A 13961-nucleotide genomic window follows, 5' to 3' on the forward strand; every position below is an offset into this window, starting at 1 on the left:
CTGGTGGAGGAAAAGTCCCAAGCAGGCACATGCACCCAAGGCATGTCAGAGAAACCATGAGAGTGGCTGTCCCCACCCTGGGCCAGGAGCACCAAAGCTCTTTCTCTGGGCAATTCAGCAGGGACAAGCCTCTCACCCACCCAGCTCCCAAGCCAGATACCAAACGCATCTCCATACAAAGGGTGTAACCCCTTGGGGGACCACTGATTGTCTGGGCTGGGACAGCAGAGTCATGGGAAGGGAGCTTGGGCTTTTTCACCCTGCTTGGGGCATGGTGCATGGATCCAGCAATTGGTGTGGCAAAGTCACAGGGCAGGGTGTCAGGTACCTGCAAGAGTCTCTGTCCACCTTGTGAATATCCCTATGCCCAAGAGAATGTGACATTAAACAGCAAATAAAAAATAAAAACACCATGACATGGTGAGACAGAGAAAGCATATATAGAGAAAAAAGAAAACGTTTTATATTTTAGTTCCTATGGTGGCTGCTTTTGAACACACGGTGCTGCCTCTTCACGTTTCAGTGAGCCTATTTGCCAGTGTTTCCCACAGGACAGCCATGCCGTAAGGGGAATCTGTTTTGTTCCCAACACCCACAGGGAAGCAGAAGGAAAGGGTGTGTGTACCAAGAACTCCACTTGGAGGGAGAGATAGGGAGCTACACTGACTGAGGACCCTGGGGACAGGAAAGGAGGGGCTAAAGCAACAGGGGCAAATGCTCCAGCCCAAGCCAGACAAAGACACAGGAAACCCTGGGAATGGGGCCTCCCCTTTCCCAGGTAAGGGACAGAGGTCCAAAAAGTCTTTTACTGAGGGAGCCCTCAGTCACCCTCATACCCTTCTGGCATCTTCCTAGAGGCTAGGGTTCAAGATCCCCTCTGAGGATTATAACTAGGCTCTTAGACCTGGTATATAGGTCAAGATGCTCGCCCCGGACAGAACTGGGACAATAGCACCATTCCCATCGCCTGGAGTCTTGGTACCTAAGCACTGCACAAGTATCCCTGCAGAGCGGGGGAAGCTGGCCCCCATCACAGCAGGTCTGGCCCATCTACCTGGTGGGTAGAGGAGTCTCCAGTCACCTAAGACATGTGACCATAGGGATGTCAGGAAGGGGTCCCTGGGTGAATTGTCCCTTCTTCCCCTCAGCTGAGGGCAGGTGGCTTGAAGGGGATGGGCAGAGGTGGGACTGGCCTGAGGAGGCCATGGCCCTCTGACTTGCAAGCCCCATACAGGAAGTGTCCTCAGAAGGTTGTAGACCCCCAGAGTGAGCGACCCTGATACCCCCAGCCCCTCACACACCAGCCTCCTTAGGTTTAGCATTTTCATGCTTTAGGTAACTCAATCTTGCATACTTGGGGTGTAAAAGTTATCATCCCATTTCATACTTTTTGTGCCAGTGCAGGTGGACCAGGCACAGAGTGGGTGCCCGTCAGCATATGCTGCATGAATGGATGCAGTTGGTCATTGCATAGGAATTGGAGGCCCTGGTCGGGCAGGCATCCCACTTGCACTGACCAGTTTGCTTCGACATTTTTAGGACTCAGGTATAGAGGAAATGATGTCAGTGCACTGCAACAGACATCCCCTTGACAGGGGGGTGCATGGAAGCTGGGATTCAATGGGATTTTGCTGGAGTGAGCCAGAGGTGGCCTCATTGGTGCTTTTCAGGACAGGAAGGACAAGTGGTGGGTGATGCAGGAGCCTGGGAGGAGAGAGCCTCTAGCCGTGCCCCACTCAAGCCCTGCCTCCAGGAGGCCCTGAGCAGAGGCCCAGAAAGCCAAGTTGACAATGTGTGCGCTTCCAGCCCTGGGGGTTGGGGAGATGGGAAAGGCTCACATCCAAATACTCAACATTGACTGAGAAGCTCTTGGTCCCAACTGGGCCCTGGACAACAGAGATATGGGCCTAAACATGGATAGATACGTTCTGGGAAGCTCAGGGTGAGACCAGCCACACATGGGGCTCTGCAGGGGACGTGCTCAGGCTCTGGGGCAGGGAAGTGACAGCCCACACAGCATTTGCCCTTCCTGAAAAGCCCACATGGCTCACTCCTTGTCTTCTTCACCCAATCTTTGTTCACAAGATGCCTCCCCAGAGCCACTTTCCTATCTAAAAGAGCATACTCTCCCTCCTACCACCTGCCATGCTCCATCCTCCTCCCTTCTTCGTTGTTTTTGTTTTGTTTTGTTTTGTTTTGTTTTTTCACAAATCACTACCTGGCATTCTTTTATATTTATGCCTTTGTCTGTCTTTGACTCCTCCTTCTAGAATGTAATCTCCACATGAAAAGGACTTTGTTTCATTCACAGCATAGGTGGGGGCCTAGAATAGTGCCTGGCACCTGGTAGATGTTTCACAGCATTCCCTAGCTGAGGCTGGGAGGGCCAGCAGGACTCAGCTGGAAGTCACGTGGGGCCCCTTTAACAGGCTGAAGGGAAGTGGGAGGCAGTGATGGTTCTGGCAGGGGTCTGGGGGAAACTGAATGCCACTGGGGTGTCCCCATGTGAGACCCCATTCAGACACAATTGGCCTCCCACAACTGCCCACTTCCCTCGCCACCCTCCATCCCTGCCCAGTCTAGCCCAGTAGTTACCACAACCGATCCCGGCAGATGTAGTGTCATCGGGGCCTCTCCAGCCAATAGGATGAACTCTGGCCTGGAAAACTGGAGGAGAACAGTCACATATGGTAGAGAAGATGACAGATTCCAGGCTTTGGGTCTGGGCTTCCCCCATGATGCACCTCTGCAGCCCCCACCAGCACACATTCCCCAGAGCCAGCAGGAAACAGGCCAAGATGGGGCTGACCTGGGCTGAGGCCCCAGCTGAATGGTACATCTTGGAGCAGAAGTCTTACAGGTGGGTGTAGGGTATCAGCAACGTTCTGGCTCTTAAGTTGGGTACAGGGGAGTTCGGGGTGAATTCTAAGTTTCATAATTCACACAGAACTCCATCTTTAGTATGTATCAAAAGTATAAAATGTATTGTATAATATAAATATAAACGCAATAAAAATATTTTAAAAAACAAAAATACTTTTAGATTTAGATGAGCTGAAATGTTTTCTAGCCCTAGATGTTGAATCAATAGCTTAGTGGGTAGCTCTTGTTCTCAGTGTATTTGTATTACACTTGACCCAGAAAACACTGCAATATCCATCACTAGCTAGACCCAGCTATCCCCCTGTGGGATGCATATTCTCAACCCATTTTACAGGTGAGGAAATTGAGGCTCCTCACCTTTAAAAAAAAAAAAAAGCTTAAGAAGCTCACCTGAGTCATATAACCAGCAAGTGATAGGGTTGGGTGGGGCTTCTATAGTGCCCCCAAGTGTACCTAGCAGCACTCTTGTCCCAAGAGGCCAAAATTCCAGCCCAGAAGTGACTTGTGTTCTGCAAGAGTTCCCAATAGAAGTATCTTTAGTGAGTGATCCGGAAGAAAAGCCAAAGGAGGTGGACAAAGCCTCTCAGAAGCCTCTTCATGCCCTCCACCAAGTTCATGGAGGCCAGAGAAGGGCCTAGGAGGACAGTGCGGGCTGGGCCAGGGTATGGGAACCATAGGCCAAACAGGAAGAGGGACATCCTGAGGCTATTTGGAGCTCAGCTCAGTCGAGGGACCTTAACTAACTTTGACAGACAGACAGGCACATTCCCCCTAACCCTATTACCCTCTTAGGGTTACCCAGCTGGAAGGATAACTCTGTCCTCCCTAAAGAAGCTCTCCCTGCGGCCCTGGATCTGTGCTCCTGCCTTTCACCTGTGTAGAAGGCCCCTTCCAAACACATTCTGCCTTGTCAGTTCTTGAATCACGTAGCACGCTCTGCCACCACCCTGCGCACCAGTGGCTTCCTCTAGGGTGGGACCCAGCATCTTCAACCCTACATCCTACACAGTGTCCCCCATGGAGCCTGCCCCAGTGAGGCCACTCAGTGAATGCCTATGCCCTAAGTTGCAAATTTCAGGTTTATGTTAGTCCAATCCTATAAACCTCAGCCCAGGGAAGTTGTCCCCTAGAAGACCCTGCCCATTTTCAGCCACTGTGCCAGACACCCACAGCTCCTTGCTCAAGCTTCCTTGAGGAGTGCCCTTCAGCCTTCTTTTGCTTACCTTGCTCCTTCTTTGCAGAAAACCCCTTTGAGAAGGAGTCGTTGGCCATGAGCTGTCTGCTGCCGAGTGCACAGATCCAGAGCTGAGCCTCCGGCCCTCCTGCTGGTCCTGGGGATCTGCTCCTGGAAGAGTGCTGGCCAGGGGTTGAGAAGGGGTGAAGCACTTAGCAACGGCAAGGGCTTCCATGGCATGAAAGACCACCCGCACAGGGGCTCAGCTGGGCAGGGTGCACCCACTGATGCATATCACCTTCTCCCCCACCTATGGGGGAGTTACATCCACTTTTCAAGTGGGGGAAGCTGAGGCCTGGAGAAGCCAGGCTGCACAGCCACTGGGGTGCGGCGGGGTTGGAGGTACAAGGCACAGTCGACTTCTCCACCCCATGGCTTTGCCTCTCTGTTTGTGGTGCCAGGACCCCAGGTCTAGAGCAATCACCCAGCAGGTCATGGGATTGTAGCTGTTCTGGCTTCTTTAGAATTTGATACATTGTTCAAAATATTTTGACAATAAAATATATTGTTTAAGGAATCAGGGGGTAAAAATTGTTTTCATTGGGAAAATAAAGTTTTAAATGGCAGGAAAAAGTATTGCAAGATAAACTCTACAATATCCAATCAGGGCGCCAGCTGTGGATTTGACATCAACTATGACAAGACACTGTTACAGCCCTCAACAGGTCAATATGTGAATAAATAAATCACCCGAACTTCAAAATAAACACGGTTCCAGGTCCAGGAAGATATGAGCCCATCTAGGTTTTGATCTGATTCAAGCATCCTAAGTTAGACAATTGCAAAAATGTCCACAATTCTTCTCCCTGATCTGCACCCTTTGCAATCTGACTTTGCATCCTCCTGCCATCAAGAGATGGAATCTATTTCCTACTCCTTGAAATGGGGCTGGCCTTTAGGCTTGATGTGGCCAACAGAATGATGTGGAAATGTTGGAAGGCCAGTTCTGAAGGTTTTATGCACCTCGCCACCCTCTCTCCTCTCTCTCCTCTTTCTCTCTGTCTCTCTGTCTCTCTCTCTCTCAGTTCCTCTCTCTCAGTTCTGCCATTGTCACGAGAACAATCCTAGGCTGACCTGCTGGTGGAGGAGAGCCAGAGCTTCCCAGACAATGGCCATTCACCCCCCAGGAGAAGCTGGCTAGCTGAGATGAAGATTGTCACAAAGGCAAGAAGGCTTTCAGCAGAGTCTAGAAGACCTCCCAGCTGAGCACAGCCTAAATGACCAACTCACAGAATCATGAGCTAAATACATAATTGTTGCTTTTAGCCACTGTGTTTTGTGGTTGCTTGTTATGCAGCATGGTATGGCAATGGATAATGGCAACAATATTGAGGCATGTTGCTGCTCCGCCACTCAGCCTGAGTATGGTTCCCAGAGGAAACAGGATGCCCTGACAGCACAGCTGCCACCAGGCCCCTCATTATCTTGGCTTCAGATCTGCTTAAATGTGGCTTCTTCATCTGCTAATGGAATAGCATTGGCATTTTCTGGAGGAGCAAGAGGCTTCTCATTAATAATCAGTAAAGAAATAAGGTACTATAGCCCCCACACCTATGTCTCACATCAAGTTCACAGCACCCTTTAGGCCTTGCTGCTTACCGGTTAACAAGGAGGCTGCAGTGACTGTGTGTCGAGGTGCTCCAACGGGGCTCTGGCGAGCTCTGGGTCTCTGTGCTTCCTTCTGAAACTAATCAAGCAGCATGGTAGAGGGCATGGGCAGAAGCCAAGATCACGGCTTTCTTAAATCAGGCATCCCAGAGCATGAATGGCATCATGACTTACTAGCTATGTGACCTTGGTGAAATTCCTTAGCCTCTCTGAATCTGTTTCTTCACGTACAAAACAGAAATGACAGTTACAGAGGGTTGGAGGGAAGGTTACAAGGGAAGATAAAGCCTAATGGCAAAGTGCACTTTGTTTTAGAGACAACAAAAAATGACATTAATTAAAAAAAAGAAAAGCTCAGATTTAGTTGAAAAGTAGAGAACAGTAGATTTGAAGATCATTCCAAAAACCACTCTTTTAACACACCCAGAACAATAACTGAAAAAAATCAAGTTTTTCTTTCCTTGTTGTTTGTTTTAATTTGGATTTTCTCAACTTGGACAGTTAGAACTCATTTTTAAAGTTTTCATTTGATATAAATAACTGTGTTAAGTTGTGTCCCCAAATAAGACTTTCCTGGGAACACAGGTGAATCCTAAGCTCAGCCCCTTCTCTTCAAGGGCTCCCTGAAAGAGTGGCACTTACATACGCTTTCTCTGCCATCACAATGTGGGTGTGTGGCCCATGCAGGGCAGGAAACAATAGAATGGGTACCATCAGCCCACTCAGGGACTGCTCAGGGCACGTACCCACCTCTGCAAGGATGCAGACACTCCGGGGCCTGTGCCGCTGGGCTCTCACTGCTTGTCCCATGCAGCCTCTTCCTGAGCAGGTAGCTTCTGTTCTGCTGCACAGAGGAGCTTTCCTCCACAACTCTTTTCTCCACCTGGGGGTCAAGTGCATCACACATCCACATCCCAAGTTAAGGAGGGGACGTTTTTATAGATACATGCAAACTGGCTGTCAGACTGAATCAATGTGGAGTTGTCTGCCCTACACGGTGACCTAATGATGTGTTCTCTGGCACCCAGAATGTGCTCTGTGCCCATCCCCCGCATGCACCCTCAAGGCACTTCACTCCCCACTCCAGACCTGCACACTCACATCTGTGCCTTTGCTCATGCATTCCCTCCGTGACTAGAGTCTCCCCAGAAGCTCCTCTGTGCCCACAAGACCCAGAGCTGTGTCCTCTCTACTTCTAAGCCTCTCCACCTCTGCCCTCTGATCACCTTCCCTTATCACTGCACTCACACCTGGCTCTGTTGCATCATGTTCCATGAGTGTGCTGCTTGTCTGTCTCCCCCAACATCTCTGTGTGCTTTATGCACCACTGTAGCACACCTAATGCAGTGCCCAATGAATGTTGAATACGTGACTGACATCTACCTTGCAGGTCCCTGATGGAAATGTTGCAGGTCAATACAGTGTCTATCCAAGGACAATGGCACACCAGTGGATGGTAGACTTTAGTATCTTTCAAATAAATATAGCCCACTCCCCCAACCAAATCCTCTGGCTCAATTCATAGGAGCCACATGTTTCTATGCCAAGAGAGAAGGGGTCCAAGAAGGAGGCCTTCTCTGATGGAAGAGGCCTTCTCTGATTGACTGTTGCCACTGTCCACCCTGCTGTCCCCTCATCTCCATCCACATGGCCCCTCATTTTGTCTCAGCTCATCCTGGTCTCATCCTGGTCTCAGCTCATTGGTCTCAGCTCTCCAACTTGTCCCTGGACAAGTGCAGCCACCCAACTGGCCTCTAGCTTACCTGTCTCTGGTTCCTCCCAAATACAGACTTCCTTACATTTTGTGCCATAGGCACCTCACTTGCCCATCCTACCCCAGCTCCACCCGGGTCTCATGGGGGACCAACTCCATGGTACCATTCCCGCAACAGAGCTCCCCAGGGGTCCAGGCTGGGTCTGTCTCCAGCTGAGACTGTATCCTTCAACTTGCCAGCTGTACTACCATCACTCCCCTCTCCCAGGAACATTTCCCCAGTAAATAACTTGCACAAGAATCCCTGTCTCTGGGTTAGCTTGGAGGGAATCCAACCTAAGCTAAATGCCTCCCATGTGCCAGGCCCCTTGCTGCGCTCTGGGGAGTGCACAGGGCAGCAAGCAGCACAGTGTGACAAGCACAACAAAGGACACCCCACAGGTATAAAATAGCAGAGGGGAGGGTACCCAGGGACCACAAAAATGAAGTCAGGGAAGGCTCCTGTACAGAACCTAGGTTGAATTTTGATAAGAAAACTGAATCATGGGTTCTAAACATGATTGCTTTATGTAAGGACGCACTTGCAAAGATGTGAAGGGTCTTAGCCATGCAACAAACTGGGCCTTGCCTAAAGGTCTTTGTCAGCACTGCCCAATAGAACTGCAATGACAAGAATGTTCTAGATCCACCCTGTTCAGTAGGGTCATCACCTGCTACAAGTGGCAACTGAGCACTTGAAATGTGACAGATGTGACTGATTAATTTTTTATTTTATTTTAGTTAATTATAATTTAACTAATTCAAATTTTAATAGCCACACATGGCCAGCGGCTACTGCTTGAAAAGCACGGTTCTCTACTGACCTCAGAAATGGTACCCAGAACCAAGCCAACCAGCCTTCTGATGTGGAGACCAGCAGGGGCTGGGTAGACAGACACTTCTTTCTCATGAACCCGACAAGCTTCCAGAACCGATTGCAACGTGCACCGCCTGTGAGGCTGGTCTTCACACATGGTCAGCAGGATGGAGTGCAGGGGCTCGCGGAGCTGCAGGGGCTGGAGGCAGACAAGGCTGGTGAGAGGAGAGGGCAGCCAGAGCTGCTGCTACGAGGCCAGCACCTTGTCAGGCAGGCCTTGGAGACATGGAAACAGGTGTTCCCACAAGCACCAGAGCAGATGCCTGCTCCTTCTGGAGAGTTTAAGGACAGACACAGGATCCATCACTGAGGCCACAAAGTGCAGATCAATCATCTCTGCATCAGTTTTGTGTCACCTGCTGCCTTCTGAACCAGAACACCCTTCTGCCCAAGCATGCTTAGAATGCTCATGAAAAATAGATGCTTTGACAAGATGGACTTCCACCTGTGCCAAGCACCCCAAATCAAACCAGAGGTCAGCCTTTCACTCAAGTTCATCTGCGCAGCTTGTCATTGTCTCCAGTCACTCAGGGGGTCTCACTTGGCCTTTCCTCTGGAATGTGAGCTCCAGGGACATACAGACCGTGGCCTATTCCCATTCACTTCAGAACAGCCAGCAGTCAGCACAAATGCTCAGTCGTTGTTGGTTGAACTTTATGTCATGTGTACACATCGAGCAAAAGAAAACAGAAGCATCTTATAAGCATTTCCCTCATGCATTTAAATGACCACAATTCATATGTGAAAGGCCTCAAATTTAGATTCAAAATCAGACTTTTTCTCAAGCTCAACCCACACTGCAGGTCACTTTTCAGATAAAGGCTGCACTACCGCTTCTTGCCGGGAAGCATCAGCTGTGAGCACCTATCTCTGTGTACAGCCAAGCTGCTGAGTCCTGCCATTGCAGTAAATCCAGGCGTCTTTTGCGCCTGGTCTGCACAGCCACACCAGATACAGTCCCTGCCTCCAGGAAAATAATGGTGTGACGAGAGAGATGGTCACTAAAAGAGACAAAGACCATAGAAGATGACAAGGGCTTTGACCTTGGGAAGCACAGGCCATGGCACTAATGTAGAGGAAGGGGCTTAGCCAAGTCTGGAGTTAACCAAGAGGAAAGTGGAGAGTGAGGTGCTGGTGAAGGGATCAGTGTGTGCAAAGGCATGAAGGTGCAGATGAGCTGACATGCATCTGAAGGGAAGGGGATTATGAGCAGGACAGGGGCCTGGGGGAAGATGGCAATGTGGGGTCCCTTGTTCAAAATTATTAAGAATTCCAAGACAGTGTTAGCAGAGCATTAAACTAAATGCAGGACCCTGTGCTATGACACAGGGTCACACACCCAGGACATACACCCAGGAAGCCGGTCCTGATTATGGCAGAGTGCCAAAGGGGAACCAGACGGGAGCAGGGACCCTATCCTAGGCTCCAGGTGTGTCTCACTGAGAAGCCAGAAGGCAACCCCATGGGCAGTGAGGTGTTACAAAAGATTGCATGTGAGGACGGTCATGAGCTGGTCTCTCTTTTAGAAAGACCACCCAGGAAGCACCCGGATATTGAATTGGAGAGGGTAGGGGTGAGTAGAAAGAAAGGCAGGAAGGAAGGAAGGGAGGAGGACGGAGGGAGCTAGTCTGGCCGGGTCAGGTGGGCAGGGCTCTCCAGCATGTGTTCTTGTGGCACCAGTCTCTAAGGAATTGTTATAGTGTCAAATGGAAATGTACACAAACACTTCTATTCTGTAGTCAAAAATTGTGTAAAATATTAGGATATTTTTATGTATTTCTTTTTTGAGACAGGGTTTTGCTCTGTTGCCCAGGCTGGAGTGCAGTGGTTTGATCTCCACTCACTTCAACCTTCCCCTCCCGGCCCCCAGGGTTTAAGCGATTCTCATGCCTCAGCCTCCCAAGTAGCTGGGACTACAGGCATACGCCACCACACTCAGCTAATTTTTTTATTTGTAGTAGAGTCAGGGTTTTGCCATGTTGGCCAGGCTTGTCTCGAACTCCTGAGCTCAAGTGGTCTGCTCGCCTCAGCCTCCCAAAGTGCTAGGACTATAGGCGTGAGCCACCGTGCCCAGCCAGGATAAAGTTAAGTTTCTAAGCTTTAAGCCTTCCTGTAGTCTTTAAAAAAAGACTCTAAAAAATTCTTGAGAGGGAGATATTGCAGGGAGCATTTACCCAAATCTGTTGAGCCCAGAAGCCTTTTTCAGGGAAGCATCTCACTTTGGGAAGGGCTGTTTTAAAGCCTTTTTAAAATATATGTAAATCTGTATCTTCAGTGTCTATAAAATTCTCTAGCTTGCTATTAATACTTTCTCTGAGCGGAGATGGCCAAACTTATCCTGCTTGCCAATCCAAATTGTGGCTGCCTGGAGTGCTATGTTGAGTAGGATTCTGAGGTTGTTTCTGCACTAGCAGGAAGGAGTTGTGTGATGAGTTCTCAACGCCTGCCTAGGACCTAGAGGAGGGGAGAGTGGCAGTATGTGTGCTCAGTAAATGTGGTCCCTGCCCAGGAGAAAACCACTAAATAAACCCAGAGACATAGCCCGGCAAGACTTGGAGTATCTTGTTGACAAACCTGATGTGGCGGAACATGAAACCCTGCCGACCAGTAGAGGGTCATTCCTAAAGAATAGACGTGCATCTGCCCAAAAGAAGAGTACATGATTAGATTTCAATCATCTCTGTTATTCCATAGCTCTGCAAGAAAAATACAATCCAATTTCCACATGAACAGACACTGTTGTCTGGCTAGTCTAGCACCATCTGCAACTCCCTTAACACTTGTTGCCTCCTAATCTGGAGGCTAGAAAGCCAGAAATTTGCTTTCTAGCAGAAACCGTGACACTCAGTTTTGGTGAAAGGCGTGAGAGAAATCTGTTAGGGGGCTTCTGATAAGGCTTTTGCTTTATTGACAAAAGGACACATGTGACTGGCCCCACGCTTTCCCCTTTGTTCCTGCCTTCAACATTGATGTGATTGATACATGGAGTCTTCTCAGCCATTCTGTGACAATGAGGCAGCAAGCATAGGACAGAAAGCCAGCCACTGGGGAAGGTAGAATGGAAATACACAGCCTGGATCCTTGATGACATGAAAAGGCTGCTGACCAATCCCTAGACCTCTTGTTAGGTAACTAATAACCATATCTTTGGCCCTGGCCATTGTATTTTAGGCCTTCTGTTTCCATGACACATTACAGTTCAGCCTGATTACAAAGCACCATATCTTGTCAAAAAGCAAAATGATGTCATGGGAAGAGCATTGTCTGACATCTCTGACCCTTGGTTTCTTCATCTCAAAAATGACTATTCTGCCTGAATTCTAATAAAGATCAAGTCAAAAGTACCCGAAGATGGTAATATTAACTATTATTATTGTTACCATTATTGTTATTATTGGACATAGAGCACTTACAATATACCAAGCCTTGTTCTAAGTCTTTTACCCATATAAACTTACTTAGTCCTCACTGCAATCCTGTGACGTAGGTACTTTAATTGTCCCCACTTGTCTACATGGCCTCTGGATTATACCAGTCCTCAATCAATGTCAGTTGGTGTTTATTGTGGGGCTTCTATTATAACTGACAAGGCACATTACCCTTAAGATCTCTCTTCTCAGGAAATGATTTTTGGGACTTTAGAAGGAAACAATGAGGTAATGAAACATTGCATGTAAAAACACACAGTTATTTGAGCCACCCACTTGGTTTAATACAAGGGGTTTTAGTTTTTGGTTTTGGTTGTTCACATCTCAAGGTCAAGATGTGTTCAATGTCACCTGTGACAGCTCATTAGCTCTCATCTTTGTTTGAAATTTTATCCTGAAACCAGCTCCCACCCCTCAGATGAATGTGCATAGATACCATGCAAGAAAGTTCACAAGCTGCACCCCAATTTCCAGAGAAAGGACCCGAAGAGCAGGGGCTTGGTAGACAGCCACTTCTTTCTCATTGACCCAATAAGCTCCCAGAACCAATTGCAGTGACTGCCACCTGCAAGGCTGGTCTTCCCACATGGTTAGCACGAGGGAGCATAGAGACTCACGGAGCTGCAGGGACTGAAGTGCAGACAGAGCTCCAGCATCCTGAGCACTGCCAGAGGCACCACGCACACCTGGGAGCTCACCTGGATTCCAAGGGCTCTGTCTAAAAGTGTCTTAGAGCAAGTCCTTGGCCACAGTGACAAAAGGCTTCATCCAAAATTCTAAATTCAGCCCATTGGTAGACACTGCCAGTAGAGGCTGGTAGAAGGATTTTGAAGGCAACTCCTGGCTCAGTGGGAAAGAACACCATGTTTGATTGGTGATGTCTGCCATGAGCATGGGATGGGGTAGTGGCAGCACAGATGACTTGTAGTTAGAGACCTGCCCACACCTTCCACCTGACCTGCACCTGGGGCTAAGATGCCAAGTAGTTGGGGAAATATGTTAGTGCACTGTTTAGGGCAGATGTTGGTCCAAGGAGAGGGCTCTGGGTACACCCTCCCAGCATCAGAACGAGGCCCAGGACTGGGGGAGGATTCTGAGCACAGCCTGTCCAGGGACCATTCTCCTAGCTCCTAGTTGCCCAACAAACCCCTCATGGACCCATGCCAAATTGGATGAAGAGAGGAGCCTGTAATGGATGGAAAAGAACAGTGATGAACAGAACTGAGTGTTAGAGATGCTGAAAGAGATCAAGTAACCAGGTCACTCTGCCTCCTGGCCTAATAAACAGGGCTTGAGGCTGGTGGCTCTGGCCCCTTAAAGCCCACTCCACTTGCCATGCTTCATATGCCTAGAGCACTAAATCAACGTTTGGTTAGTTCAGAGCTCAGTCCCTCTCATACTGGATCTCTTTCAGCTCACACTCACTCTCATCTTCCTGGCCAGGACTCAGCAACACATTTAGCCAGTTCTTAACTCAACCTATTAGGCTTGAATCTACTGGAGTCCTCGTGCCTCTGCCTGGAGGAAAGTGTGCAGGAGGAAGGAACATATTATTTTCCAGCTCAAAGATGCTCCGGGCAGAGGAGTGACTAGGCCTTCACAAGGTACTCAATGGAGGCCAACCTGCAATCAGAAGGGTGATGCCTGATCCTCACCAGTGAGTGCTGGGATGGTCAGGGAAGGACCCCAGGAGCACTCAAATCTGTGTTAGCTCAGGTACATCAGAAAGTGGAGCCTGAGGCAAGGGTTAACTGCAGACCCTTCATTCAGAGGCTGCAAGCCCAGGGCAATGAGAGTGTAGAGAAAATAGGAAGGGAGACAGGGACCAATGTGATATGCAGGGTCAAAATGCTGGCCACCTCCTTGCAACAAGCAACAGAGCACAGCCTGAAGTGCAGCAGACAGGGCTTCCTAGCACTCAGGACTTCTCTAGAAGGCTTGCAAGGCTTGCACAGCACAAAGCCATCCACGAGAGAAAGAGGAGGGAAAACATATCCTCTTCGTTCACTCCAGACTCTCATTTACCACTGGCTAAGTTTCCCCCATAAGAAGATAACTCCCCTGCATTCTCAGGTTGCATTGGCATGGTCCTTTAGCAGTCACACAGAAATCCCAGTCCCAGGGCTCAAGATGTGACATCTTAGCAGAGTCCAGGGCATAAGAGACAACTCGGTGTAG

General features: G+C 49.1%; 1 protein-coding gene across 2 annotated transcripts in view; it reads right to left on the reverse strand.

Annotated features, from left to right (window-relative positions):
• Nucleotides 1-13961, reverse strand: part of FRMPD2 (FERM and PDZ domain containing 2) — a 122434-nt gene that overhangs the window by 80801 nt on the left and 27672 nt on the right. Inside the window, exons 4-9 of one of the 2 annotated variants that reach the window (XM_003278156.3) lie at nt 10930-10995; nt 8303-8494; nt 6476-6608; nt 5717-5804; nt 4107-4239; nt 2596-2667 (exon numbers count right to left, since the gene is read on the reverse strand). In XM_003278156.3, the coding sequence (XP_003278204.2) occupies nt 2596-2667; nt 4107-4239; nt 5717-5804; nt 6476-6608; nt 8303-8494; nt 10930-10995 (684 nt within the window). The remainder of the gene's footprint in view (nt 1-2595; nt 2668-4106; nt 4240-5716; nt 5805-6475; nt 6609-8302; nt 8495-10929; nt 10996-13961) is intronic. The other variant, XM_030797997.1, reaches the window with a different exon arrangement.

Source organism: Nomascus leucogenys, chromosome 18 (genome assembly GCF_006542625.1).
Source record: "Nomascus leucogenys isolate Asia chromosome 18, Asia_NLE_v1, whole genome shotgun sequence".
Classification (NCBI taxonomy): domain Eukaryota; kingdom Metazoa; phylum Chordata; class Mammalia; order Primates; family Hylobatidae; genus Nomascus; species Nomascus leucogenys.